General features: G+C 37.3%; 1 protein-coding gene across 7 annotated transcripts in view; it reads right to left on the minus strand.

Moving 5' to 3' along the window:
* Nucleotides 1-14,803, minus strand: part of GAS2 (growth arrest specific 2) — a 98,833-nt gene that overhangs the window by 66,560 nt on the left and 17,470 nt on the right. For all 7 annotated transcript variants that reach the window (XM_030039759.2, XM_030039757.2, XM_030039762.2 and 4 more), the window contains exon 3: nucleotides 13,664-13,788. In XM_030039759.2, coding sequence (XP_029895619.1) covers nucleotides 13,664-13,788 — 125 coding nt within the window. The remainder of the gene's footprint in view (nucleotides 1-13,663; nucleotides 13,789-14,803) is intronic.

Below are 14,803 nucleotides of genomic sequence, written 5' to 3' on the forward strand. Positions count from 1 at the left end.
ATAAATCACAGAAGTGGTGTCCCAGACACTCATTTCAGCAAAGGAAAATTAAGTTTACCTTAGACTGCTTTGCAGTGCCAAAATTCAGGTTTAGTGAATAGCCATAATGTAGAGACATGTATGAACTAGACATTAAATAAATGAAACTGTAATATATACAAGGTAAAATAACTACTCCTTGGCAAGGTGGGCCCAGTTTTGTTTTCACCCTACCCCATTTACTGTGGGAGAGAACACTTTCCAAATATAACAACTGGACCAACAATCAAAAGAATGTGCTAAATGCGTATGCAAAAATGCATAGAAGGAACTCTAACTATGGAAATACATACGTAGAATTTAAAATGAAGCTTTTCCCACTGCAAAAAATAAAACCTAAAAAAAAAATTAAATATATATAATCCCCCCAGCCCTCCCAAAGCCGCAATAAAAGTTAAAATCCAGGAAAATTTTAAAACCAAAAAAATCAACATGCAAATTTTGAAGGCTTAGGAGACATCAATAAAAATTGCCAAACTTTTCAACAGACACGGAACCAGGAACAGCTTCCAGATTAATGAAAAATGACATTGCACTTACAACAAAGAAAGCACCCCTAAGCAATTCACTTAACAACTGGCGCAACGTTGTCCTTCAGTGAAATACAGTCTTTGCACTGTCATATTAAGTACTGTAGAGAGATGTCATTATAATGGAATAGCAGGTTGGATTTCAAGTTTAAAGATCATGTGTTGACCAGATTTTTACCCTATGTAATTCACTGAAGAGATCATCAAAAGCCAAAAATCACTCATTATCAACTTCCTAGATTCTAAGAAAGCATTTGTGATCACTTTGGAATACCCAACAGATTTATGATATGCCAATAAAAATAATTAACATCATCAAGGCTTTACATCAACATACAGACTACAATGTTAAAATAAATACAGAGCTAAGTGAATGGTTTAGCCATGCTATTAGTATCAAAGTAGAACACATTCTCCCACTTCTTCCATGTAGCATTAGTTTTAACTTCTTAAGAGTAAGCATAGGTGGAGAATAAGCTTAATTTAAGAACAATATAGTTTTAAAAGTTAAGATGTTGTTCATGGTTTTGTTCTTCTAAGCGTTCTGACACAGCTTTCGGGTCACACAGCAAAAGAAGAAAATATTGGTTATAATTTCAAAAAAGATGGCTTTAATAAATAGTTACGAAAAACTAATTTAACAGAAACACTGCAACTCCTACTTCTAGCAGTGTATTAGAAAGTCAAGGAATACAAGAGGTGATTCAACTCACATACAATGCACCAGACAACTGGGATACCCAGAAGTAAATAATGTCAAAAATGGGCAAAGCAGAAGCTTCATTCATCAGCTTAAGCGCATTTGATTATTTGACTAATAACTAATTTAAATGTAGCCAAGGGATATGTCCATTTCAATGTATGGCGGCAAAATCATGACATCTGCCATAATCAGAAGGTCCCCTACGAGAGGCGGGCTATTGGGCAGCTGGATAACACAGAGACCAACGACCAGGAACCTTCCATTGGAGAGCAAGTGAGGCACAACTAATGGAAGCTGATAACAAAGAGCCCATTTAAACAGATGTCAGACCTTGTTCCTGCCCACTTAATTTGTGTAATTGAGGATGGGATTAAGTCACTATCCTCCAAAGTCTTGAGTAGGTCTATAAATTGGCTTTCAAAACTTCCAGATGTAAACTCTAACGTATCTATGTCTACTGACAAGTTCACTTTTATTAATAGTCTTTGAAAGATCTTGTAGAAGTAATTTACCAACTCCAGGCACATATGCACCACAAATTAAAATCCATTACTTCTACTTATCTACAGTCTGAAAACACTAGCGGACCAAATGCAAAAATCAAAGGTGGCTTGGTTTTTTTCTAATGCTATAATAGCATTAGAGAGAGACTACCATTAAATAGCATTAAAGAGAGAGACGGCAATCAAAATAAAAAAATAAAAGTAGTTTATTAAAATTTTATAAACAGATAAATTAAGACAGAGACACTAAGGTAAGTCATGGCAAAGACCTCCTTGCAGTGTTCCTGAAAACAAATGCAAGGGGCAAAGCCTGGGATTCAGTAGTTCATTCCCATTCAGTAAATGCTCTGTACTTTGTTTGTCCTTAGACCTCTGGTTTTCAGAACTTACTTTTAGATGGGGATTTTTTAAAATGGCATTTCGTAATAGGCTTCTTAGATAATATCCGATTACAACAGAATAGAGCAATTCTCATAGTTCCTCTTTCCGAGGACAATTACACCTTATCTTCGATACATGATCATGAGCTTTTCCCCCATCACAACCACAGAAGCCAGAGCTGAATTAACATAGAGTTAGTTGAAGAAGCTGAAGAATCCTAGTTTCTGAATTTCCCTCATTTATATTGTAATTTAATGAGAAAAAAACAGGAGAATTGCATCTGAGTAAGTTTTTTGTGGCTATTTCATTGTCACATAGCATGACACGTGAATGAACATGGCAACTACACGCATAAGTAGCAATTTTTCCATGGGATATAAACTGGTCAAATCTGAGTGGATTTTCATAAGTCACATTTCAAGAAGCATCTTATTAACCCACAGTGATGTCTCATCAAACATAACATTCTTGAAGGGGATATGATTCTCTCAAAATAAAGCTAAATATGAAAAATATTAAATTTTGGCAAAACCAACTCATTTTAGTCTCAGAAATTTCAAAATCACTTTTTCCCCTTAATCATTCCAGAAGAACCCAAGCTAAGGACAATGCTTAGAAAATTTCAGTCTGAATGCTGAAGTCTATCAAAACACATTATAGGTTCTAAAATTTCATATCGAAAGATGTTTCCACACTTTCACTTACAGTGTGCTGTAATATAGTTCAAATAACCAATATATTTCTTTGATCTATGGAATTATAGTGGATAACCTTTCACTGGCAGTCTGAATAACAAGTGTCAGAAGCCATTCAAATTCCTTGATGTAATAATTATAACGCTGGGTATACTGCTGTATTACAGTCACGCCTCTTCTTCCTTTTCCTCCTGTTTTTCTCTCAATGATCGATCTCACACTTTGCGACCTTTCGAAGTGCGAGGCGGGGTGGGGGGTTCCCAACCCTTTCTGTAAGATTAGTTCCAAATGGTGCTTTACCTAACACGAGCCAAGTGTCAAGGAAGACTGTGATAAAGATCTATGCAGTCTAAAGGAAGACAGAATTTTTTCAGACGCTTTATCTGTTCGCTTTTTCGATTTCCAGATGTTTAACAAAGATACAATTTTTATGCAGATGCCGAAAACATTCAGAAAGAATTTCACATGTAGATCACCGCAGGTAAATCTGATTCTCCAAAGCCCTGTACATTCATCTTTAAGAAAAAAATGCATCTTTGCCTTTATGATAAAGAATCTGATTTTCTGTGAGTTTTCCAATTAGAAACCACAAGGAAACTGCTAGACCCCTGGGAATTCTAAACTGGCGTAGAATTTAAAAATGTCCGTGATTTGAAAAACATGTTGGAATGTTAATCTATACAGCCAAATTTCCAAACCAGCCTTAAATCAGCCTCGAAAGTCGCAAACAAAGCTTTACTGTATACTTGAAGCATTTGGGGCCAATTTACATATACAAGTCCAAATGGGAATACGTTTTTATTTAAATAAACAAATTAGACATAATTATGATATCTATAAATTGGTGTCTATGCCTCAAAGTGACTTCTGTTTTCTCCTTCTGCATTGCAGTCATCAACTTATGGCTGTATATTCACTATTCCCACTCTTTCAGAAATTTTGCTTCATTATTTTAAGTTCAAGACTCACTATTCGTAAATGGACCAAATTCTGTAGTTCTTGCTTTTTCATCATTCCCTAAAAACTGCTAAGTTTGACCTAAGAATTGCACAATGAAGCTGAGGAGTGTTGGTTTAAATTATATTTTTTCAAACTTTTAAAAATATATGCTAATTTCCATTCAAGTCCCTAATCTTAAGTTTCTGTTCCAGACTATTCCTAATACTCTACATAAAAAGCCCCATAGAAAGATCTGTTACAAAGATTTTTAGTTTTCTTTAAAGACTTAACAAAATAAATAATAGGAATGTTACAATGCATTTCACTTAAGAGGCAAAATCCAGCAAATCTAAAAATGGCTGTTTATATATTTCTCTCAGAAAATATGCCATCCCTATTTGCAATACCTGGACCGAAGTAATGGTAAAAGTATTACGAAAACTTCCAGTTTTACTACAAATTTTATGAAGTGAATGAAATTTTATGAATACTTAGACGCACTAGTATTCCATACAAAAACAATGTTTATTAAATATCTCTAGAAAACACTTGACACGTCTTCTAGTTAAATGATATCATTAGAAATCAAAGTTTGGTTCTCCTCTTAACCTGATTTGCAGTTGAATCATTGTGATATTTTCCAAAGCAGAAGCTAACACGCAGCTAACTGCTTGAATCTGCACTGCTTTTTCCATGACAATTACCTTGAGATGCAAATTCTCATTATTTCTGCAATGTCAAATAGGAGCAGAGGGAGGGGTATGCAGGAAAATCCCTACCTCAGAATCACTGACAAGAGCAAGGCCAGTTCACACAGAGATTAATGATGCTCCAGCCAAACACGGGAACGAACCATGCTTTCCCAAGGACAAGAAGTATCAGCGGGAAGAATGATCTGGAACGACATGATGCCTCGATGCTCCTTCCAAGATTGTGCAGCCCTGCCCACAACACAACACATGGCTTAAAGTGCACCTAAAAGCTTATAAGACGTTCTTCAATGTATTCACCTGGAAGGTGCCAAGCAGACAACCGCATAATATCCTACATTTGTTCAGACATCTCCTTTTATGGTCTGGTGGGAAACAGAACTCTATCCTACCACGCAACCCTCCTGCAAGCAGAAAGCTGTAGTTGTAAGAGTTATTTGCTGAGGCACATCGAGTTTGTCCACATGACCTGTTGCAGGCAAATCTTACGGTATCTGCAAGAAACCTGGTAGCAATCCAGCTGAACATAAGCTCAGCAAGCTATTGACATGTCTGAGAAAGGTACAAGGAATTCTCTAACAAACAGCTTTACAGTCTTGTGGAAATGATTCCTTCCAGATGGATTAGCACTTGTGAGTCATTTCGCAAGATTATTCTTTTCCTCTCATATCCACATCAGTCTGCCGCTATAAAGATTAATACACAAAAAGACAATGCTCTACTTTTTTTTTTTCCTCCCTAGTAACTGAGGGCCATATCTATATTGTATATGATTAGAAATTGGCTCCACAAGCTTTTACTGCAAAACAAAAGTCTCCAGAAAGTACAAGTGTGCAGACAAGCAAATTGCTGCCCCAGACCACAAAGAATCTGTTCATAGCCTAACCACATGCATGCATTTCTCAAGTGGAGAGTCAGATTTATAACTTACAGGGACCACCTGAACACGGCTCTGCTATAGCTGAGGATTCTTTACACCGGGCAGACAGCCTCAAGGCACCAAGCTTACAGAATACTGTATTTGCTGGGAATCCATCCCATCTACAGGACACAGGTAACCTTGAGAAACTGAAGCCTACAGTAAAAATAAAAGCACCATGTTGATTAGATCTGACTTTCAGCTTGGCCATCCAGGGTCTAAGAAGAGCAAGATCCACGCACTTCAAAGGAAGATACTTCAAAGCAGATAAAAAAATAGAGGAGACTGTCCAAAGAGAAAATTTATTCTTAGCCTTTTCCATTTGAATTTGAATTACACCTTCAGGCATGAAAATTTATACCCTTGCCAAACTTTAAAACATTGAAGCAATTCTCTCTATTGTACCTATGGATGCTCTCATAGCAATCACACATACCTGATTCTGTTGAGGAATCTGTTCATCTTATTCTTAATTGAGAATAATTTGATGCAGTACGTTCAAAAAGTATCATTACGTTTCAGAAAGACCAAATGAAAGGAAATTATAACTTCACTGATTTTCATTGCATAGCACCTCAATCATTTGTCAAGAGGAATATTTCCTTAGGAAACCTTTTCTACTTGAGGGAAGATTTCCTTAGGGAACCTTAGGGACCTTTCCTACTTGAAGAAGAAAAGTAAAGTTATCTGGTTTGGTCTATTTTTGCATTTTAATATCCTGAATAATTTTAATGCACACCCGCTTTTTGGCAACTCCAGTAAGGGAAGCTCAAAGAGCTTCAGTGTTGATTTTATAAACTATAATATCTAGCCCAAAGGATTTTTTACTAGCCTCCTCACTTTTAAGAGCCCTTCAAAAATACTGTGGTCTTTACTATTGTTGTCAGGTTTAGTTAGATCTTAAACCAACTACTGAGTCTTTGAATTATGCCAAGCACAGCCTGCCTCCTGTCCACCAGCCAAGCTAGCTGCCTCGGGAAATTATTAAATATTTTCCTCGTTCTCTTCCTGGTTTGATATTGGACCAGTTTAAGGGAAAATATACTAACATGACCTATTACACCTTCTACAATTTGTCAGATGTGTATGGTCTTCTGTAAACAAAAATAACAATTTAACGTTACAGTATCTGTACAAGTGTCTCACCTTGTCCGAGACTCGAATGGATCTTCCTGGATTAATTACAAATGAGGGTTACCGTAGCATATTAATTTGTCATTTAACCTATGTGATAATATATTAATGTGAAGATACATAAGATTTTCTAAAAACAAATTTCCTCATTTCTAAACTGCTGCCATTTTGCTTTCTTCAATGATGCATGCCTTGGAGACTCAGAGGCATCTGTCATTCCTCGTGAACCTCCAGGATTCTGATAATTTCTCCATTCACATAATTCCCTTTATGCAAAGGAATGACTGACAAGATAGAACAAGCAGAAAAATATCTTTTTTTCTTATAAATTGTTAGAGCAATCCCAGAGCTGTTATTTAACCCCAACTCTCACCGGTTCAGGAGATTGGTCAAATCCTAAACCATTGGTCCAGATTCTCTACTTTAAGAGGACTAGGTTCCCTACATTTGCTTGCGGCTCCATTGCAGAGCAGACACAAAGCTCTTTGAAGCAGTAGATTCACAAGCAAAGGTCTGTCTCCTATCTATATTTAGAGAACCATGAGTTTCCATGTTTCCTATAAATGAGCAGAGTCAAATAACAACTTGTTTTCATAATGGGAACTACCTAATACTAATCATGGCTCACCAAATGGGGCAGCAATACTCAAAGTGCTCAAAGCACTTTACAATGTTCACAAATCAAGCCACTATTGTACAGTGAACAGCATTCCCAGGTTACAGATGTGGAAAATGAAAGTAGGGAGATGTATTCTCCCAAAAGCAAACAATAAGCTTACAGCTGAGATGGGAAATTAACTTGGCCTCCAGTTTATAATCTTGTTCTTTTGCCACCAGCCCCTTCTTTCAATATTGACAGAATTCAGATCAATTCCCTGGCTTTTCAAGTCCTTTAGTTTACAGGATTCTGCCTCTACTTCCACAGATATATGTAATTCTCTTTAGAAACATAAACATCTTGAAATTTAAAACAAACTGTGAGTTTTCAGTTGTGAAACTGCTGAATTGTTTCGCCTCCGAGATCCAACTTCAATATTAGAACGTAATTAAGGTCAAAACACTTGCATCCCAAATAGCAATTTAGATCTCTTAATTGTAACTCTCAAAATGCATAATGTGACTCTCAGAGGGCTCTCACTAGGCCAAAAATCTTACCTTACACAAACCCGCATGACTCTGAGAAGCCAATGCTGTCACAGTGATCTACACCCACCAAGTATCAGATCCGTTAAGTACATTTCCCAGGGGCAAGCGAAACCTTTGAATATGGAACAACTGCAAAATACACTTCAGATACTAGGACTATGGGTGAGATGTGGACAGAATCTCTTAATGTTACGAAATACACGAATGCATGTGTGCAGAAATTACTGTTTCATAGACAGTTTCAATGGAAGTGCACGTGCACATCCAAGGACAAAGTTTACTTGTTGTTTTCTACACAACAGCTTTATTTCAGCGCACATTCAGTTTAGTGTTATTAAATCAGCTCCCATTGGAAGAATAAAATTAAATGCATATTTGAATTAAACATTCTAGGACTTAAGAAATATTTGCATCTGGATTTATTTTGTACTTCTATTTCTTTTATAGGCCAAATCTAATCTAGATCCTGGCTTCCTGAAAATGACATTGAATTTTAGATTCCGATTCATTATTCAAAAGTATTTCTAAGAGAGATTTGAGCTGAGATTTATCTGATTAACCTCTGAGAACTCAGAGAAAAAGGATTATTCAGCTTCAACCTGTTCTCATTCATTTGCCATGAAAACACTGTTTCCAGTGGAATGTTCATAAATATATAGGCAGCTTCAAGGATGGTGGGCAGATTACTATGCCCTGCCTATTAAAATGGTGATAACTATTAACACAATTTATTTATGCTTATTTTAAAATCTTAATTAATGGGCTTACTAAACTAAGCCCAAGCAAATGTAGGCTATGTGCATACTGCACACGACTTGATGCTCAGAATTTGTTTGTACAGCTGTGAAATTCTCAAATTAACTATCTGACAGGAAAAGTAAAATACTGCCAGGAGAGCATGGAGATGAAATCCAAGCCAATGGGAGAAAATTACAAAATGGCATCCTGTGACATGAATCACTTTTACGGAATAACTCCTGCTATAATAATAAGTCTGTAGTTTCTAGACAGTAGATCATTAGCAGCAGCAGCACAGGTAGTTCCAACAACTTACTACCATACAAATCTTGAACATTTATTAAGATCGATATCAGTCATCTCCTTGTCATTTACAAAAATGTACATTATTAGACTTATTTATGACTGTAAATCTCCAAAAAGGGGAAAAAATGACTTCTTTAAAAATATCATACAGTCACACCAGTCTAATACTGCCCTCCCTGTTTAAAATTTCCATTTTCATTTAAAACTCAACGTTTTGTCTGTCTGAAGCAAAGGATAAGGCACAACATCAATGTTTTCAGAATCAACAGATTTTAAAGCATCATTTAGCTACTTAACAATGAAGAATATTGTCTTCTGGGGTTTGCAAATGAACAATTGTTAAATGCTTCATCTTTAGAAACTGAAATGCTTTTAATAACTTATTACTGAATGATTAACAAATCAAACACCACAATGTTAGGGAGCTAGACTTGTGCAGGACACATTCAGAGTATCTATTCTGATATCCAAAAGTGCTTATTATGGCATTAAGCTGAGGAGGGCAATGAGCAGAGACAGCGTAAAAGGCACCAGAGGCTGCCAAACTCCAGTGCTCTCAATCACCTTTTGCTCCCCTGGATAACAGATACCAAAGCAGAGCATGACTCACGTGCTATTTTTAGCTGCAGGGATTCAGTCCTAAAGTGGCACCTTTATACAGAAACAAAAAGTACAAATTTAATTTAAAATAATTTCTTTGGAGTTTGACCCTTGTGAAAGGATAGATTTGCCCATGTCCACCTGCACAACCAGCAAAGTATTCAGCCCCAAGAAGCAAAAATGCACAGAACATAAAAGTGACCCTACCAGGTCAGCTAAAGGTTCATCTCACCCAGATGCAGACTGGCCGTAAGTATCTAGGGAAGACTAAGACCACAGCAAACATGTTATACCTCCCAATACCTTCTCAAGGTCCAACCACTTTCAGCTATGGGGACTTCCTCATCTAGATAGGCTGGACATCAGGAAAAATTTCTTTACTGAGAGGGTTGTCAAACATTGGAATAGGCTGCCCAGTAAAGTGGCTGAGTCACCATCCCTGGAGGTATTCAAAAAGCGCATAGATGAGGTACTCCATAACATGGTTTAGTGAGCATGGATGATGGTTGGACTCGATGATCTCGAAGGTCTTTTCCAACCTAAATGATTCTATGATTCTAGATGGGGTTCCTGTGTGTTCAGCCTTCTCTTCCATTACATTATTCAGTGTTTTCTTGAACCCAGGTAAACTTTAACACTCATTGGCAAGAAATTTCCAACAGGTTCGTAAACAAGGACCCCCTTTTGTTTGGCTTCTACTAGTTTCATTCGACATCCCATAGTTTTTGTATAGAAAAGAATTAACACCTACTGTGCCATTTTTGATTTTGCAGGTTCCATCATATGCCCCCATGCTACCTCTTTCAGCGCTGAAGAACCCTAACCTACTCTGTCACTCATAAAAAGCTACTCCACTCATCTCCTTCACTCATAAAAAGTTACTCCTTCATACTGACTCTTGAGGAAAGAAGACTTCACTTTTGCACCACACACCTTTTAATCTGCTTTTCAGTTTCTTAAAGCTGTATTCCCAGGTCATATTACCCAGTAGTTTCCTAAACCTTTTGAAAACGTCCCCAGCATCCACGAGTGTCTCCACATGACACAAAAAGGAAGTGTTTGTATCAAAACCACCATCTTCCTTCCAGATTTGGAAAACACGGTATTTGGGGATGCACAACTTCTTTGGTTTATGCTTTCCCGATTTATTCCACACTCAAAAAGGCTGATGTTGACCTAGGGGGTCCTTGAAAGCTGAAGAAAGTTCAGTCCTCCCTAATAAGAAAGGGAATGATACAGTTCTGTTAAGAAACAAACTGCAAAACTGACAGCAACTAGAAACGTATTGCACAAGCAGTTAACCCAGAAGCAATAGGATTTAACCTCTGCCATTCTGTACAGTATTGCAATGTGAGCTTATGGAATTACAGCAAACAACTGATGAGTCAGCGTATGCAATATTAGTTTTTAATGTCTTCCTACATGTGTTGCTATAGCTGCTAAACTGGCCGGACAGCCCCAAAGAGCTGTACAAGTGAATTCATGATCAGTAGTACATATCAAGCAGAGCAGGATTATCATCTTCCTCTAAGACCAAAATATTTTATGGAGTTTTGCCATCCAGGAAGTAGTTCACATACAAGGTAAAACTTCACTTACAAAAACAGACCAAATCTTCAAGCTTGTGGAGGGACTTAGTAAGATTACACACACACACACACACACTCCCTATTATCTATAGCCTTATCCTGTCTCCCTCACTCAGCTGCAACCTGGTGCTCCCTGCAAGCTGATCCTTCTGGCAGCCACTCATTTTATATCAGTCTGCTTCTATCTAAAAAAATTACAAGTTACATATATGGATAGAAAAGTATGTTATCTATTTCGATAGAGGCTGAACTCTACAGAAGTCAGCAGCTTCTTCCAGCTGCCAGTGAAGTCACCAGGGCACCCGGGTGAAAGACCATAACGTTTTCTGTTTTCCTGTGCACAGAGAAATGGCCAAATGGCTTCAAAATTCCACATGTATTATTAACAGAGTGCATAATAATGATTCAGGGGAGGATTGTGGAATTCTTACTATGCTAAATTTCATACAGTATAATCTTCTTATAAATTTCCTTGGAACCACAAGTTAGATTTTCCAATGTATAGACTAGTCCTATTGCCTAGGACTGCTACACAGGGAATTAAAATCTGAAAGGATTAATAGCTCCCTAATAGTCTACAATGACACAAATCTATTACTCTGCCATTTTTTTGAATTCTTACTATACCAAGTATGAAATAACATACATTAAGAAAATAGCAGCGGAGAAGAATGTTTTCACTTTAATTGCATTGCCTGTTATACCAGTTTGACAAATAAAAGACCAAGAAAGCTAAGTAATTACAACATATGGGATTACAAATGTCTAATTGGCTTCTAATGTAACTTAGGTTCAAAAAAAGGGGATCAGCTAACTGAAGGAAGGAAGGCCATATTCTCAGCTGGGGAAGTTAATACAAGAAAGGAGGTCTACCTCTTTTCAGTGGCAAAGCACTGAAGTACCAAACATTGGTACATTTCTGGGTTATCTTTCCAAATGGTAGCTTCCTCTAAATGAGCCACCATCAGGCAAAAGTCTGATGATACAAAAAACCCCAAACCAACCAAACAAACCAACAAACCAACCAAAACCCCCCAAAGCAGTAGTTAGATATCTAAGAAAAACATATTATTTGAATTTTTGAATATTCACTACAACTTTGTAGTAGAATTTATGACTATTATTTTTCCTGATAACTTTATATTAAACAGACATGGCTTTCTGAGATGTCAGTCTGTAAAAAAATGCTTTACACTTTGTGATTTGATTTTCTAGTATGCCAGCCGGGCAAGATATGAAAAGAGAATGTTTTAGAACTATGTAGCCAACTCTACCTTTAGGGTATTCACTGAACCTTTTAGTAGTTTTTGGTCAATAATGGTACCTTTTGTTGGTTTGGGTTTTTGTTTGTTAAGGGGAAAAAAACCAAAACAACAAGTAACCCTTCTTTCTGCCTAGCTAGTTCCTAGGCTTAATCGAAAAAGACTGCCATAAGTGTTTCCTCAACTTGGGAGCTACCATGACACTAACAGGCCACCCCTCAGGTGAAGACAAGCTGGACCATATTACAAGGAGGAACTCGGAAGTCATCCAGTACTTCCACTAACCAAACCCTGATAATAATTTGAAATATGAAATATGAGATCCAGCTGTCTTTTCCTCCTTTGTGGAGGTAGGATTCCTTCTTTCTCTACTTTACTTATCTTCCTTCCCAGCTATCTCTTCCTTTTTCTTTAGGGAAAAAAAAAAAAGCAAAGCAAGCAAACACCACCTCCCTGCATAGCCCCCTGCCCCGCCTCAACCCACAGAAGGTTAAAAATAATTAATTAAATAAATAAAGCCTGCCTTAGTCCAGACAATTTCTTCTGCAACAACCATTATGAGCTTGGAACCAAGAACAACAACTTATGCAGCTGCAGCTGACACAAGGCTGTCAGTTCTCAGAACTGCCGATAAAATTTATGCCGTGCCATAACTTCTGCTATAGACTAGTTATGAAAACATCAAGAATAGAAGATGCATTATGTGATTTCTGCTCTTGGGCCCTTTTTTACCCGCTGTGTATTTGCCCGTTTCAGCTTTCAAGGAAGAGGTATCTGAATTCAATACAAAAAATAAAAACAGTTTCACAGTAAATGCATTAATGTGTCAAGCACTTAATTTAACTTCTCCCAGAAAGAAACTTGCTGCACTCTTGAATTTCTCCCAATAAGACCGTCCTATGAAAATAAGTTCAATTAAAGGGAGGTTGCAGTCAAGCAAGATCTTAACCTGATCTTTGCAAAGCTCTTCAGTATGTTCTGAGGGTTCACATTTTCCACATCATTCCTGCAACTCTTTACTGAACCCCTTCCAGCACACCAAAAGGACCTTTAAACTCAAGGCACCAAAACTAGCTATAGAATTTTATTATTGGCCTCCCTAGAGCTGTTTATGGAGGAAAAGGCACCTCCCACAGCTACTTAATATTCCCCTTGCAAATAAATACAAGGATCAGATTTTCTCTATTAGCTACCACATCACACTGCGAGATCTTGTTCTGTCTTATCCTCCACATACTAGAAGTCATTGTTTTATTAACTGCCTCTCATAGTTACCTTAATAATTACCCAAGTAGTATCAATTCCCCCTATTTTATATTGTAATTTTTCTACACAGAGCAATTACCTCCCTGCCCATTTACAGAGCCTCCACAAATGAAGTCTCTTAACTGGACAAAAAAGTTCAGTACCAAAACAGTCAGATACCTCAGATACCGATAACACATGCTAGAACATTGACCGACACTTACTTTGCCAGGCTTGTTTGCATCAAAGCTGTTTTCTTTAAATTTCTCCTGCAGGGTCTCAGCTAACCGACAAAGCAAGGCACCGTTATCCAATTTCTCCATAAAGGTTTCTGCTGTTATTTCTCTACCTGAACAGCAAACAGAAAGTTAACATGGCAGAAAGTGTGCAATAGTATAGACTGCATCTGCGTAACACGAGAAATCAATAGAAATCTTGACAACAATTTGAAATATGCTTTCACTGAAAAACTTGCATTACTTAGACTATCTAGTGAATAACCTCACTACTACTTTACTGGTAGACATACAGCAAATTATTCAAAGATAATATGCTTGCTTTGTGAAGTTACGTGCTATTTGAAAAAATAATTCTAGCATATCAGACTTCACGTATCTCATTTTGCTTATGAAATTCCAGTGCTTTTTACATAGTGTTTTAAAAGACAGAGTACAGCAGGCAAATGGTTTACACCGGTGTGCGTGGGTAGCTATAGCGTAAGAGTTGCTAACACTACTGCAGCTTATTTTGTAACAGAAGTAGAAAACCATGTCAAGAAAGGACGGACTGTATTTTTTAAAAAAGACTTTAAGACTTGATCCTGCAAGAAGTTGACAAGATAGTACAGTGACTGCAACGCTCCTGTGAAAGAGCTTTTTCGAAGTAAAGTTAGGGACATTAAAAAAAAAAAAAAAAAAAAAAAAAGGGGCGAGAGTGAAATTTCATGTTATGTATCTACCCGCCACAGATTAAAATTTTCACCCAAAGAACAAAGCCAAAATACTCAAAACATTTCAAAACATGCCAATTTTTATCATGTTAGATGACACTGTACTTCAGCTGCCACAGATCGTCCTCCCTGACTACAGCAGACCAGACGACCTTCCATTACACAGTAATTGCATCCTCCGGGCGGAGGAGATCACGAGTCCCATGATGAGATGTGCATTCTGACCAGGCTGGACAGGTCAGATGAGAAGGGAATCATCTACACCCTAGACTAAACTTCCAGGATCTTAACATCATTTCCAGGTAAAAATATTCCTATTTCTTATTCCAGGTTTTCCATTTCACATTTCTACTGGAAAATTTGCCTTCTCTTTGGACACCTTTTTGACCAGCAGCTGTATTTTTCAGCTCTCTTC

Source organism: Aquila chrysaetos, chromosome 16 (genome assembly GCF_900496995.4).
Source record: "Aquila chrysaetos chrysaetos chromosome 16, bAquChr1.4, whole genome shotgun sequence".
In the NCBI taxonomy this organism is placed as follows: Eukaryota; Metazoa; Chordata; class Aves; order Accipitriformes; family Accipitridae; genus Aquila; species Aquila chrysaetos.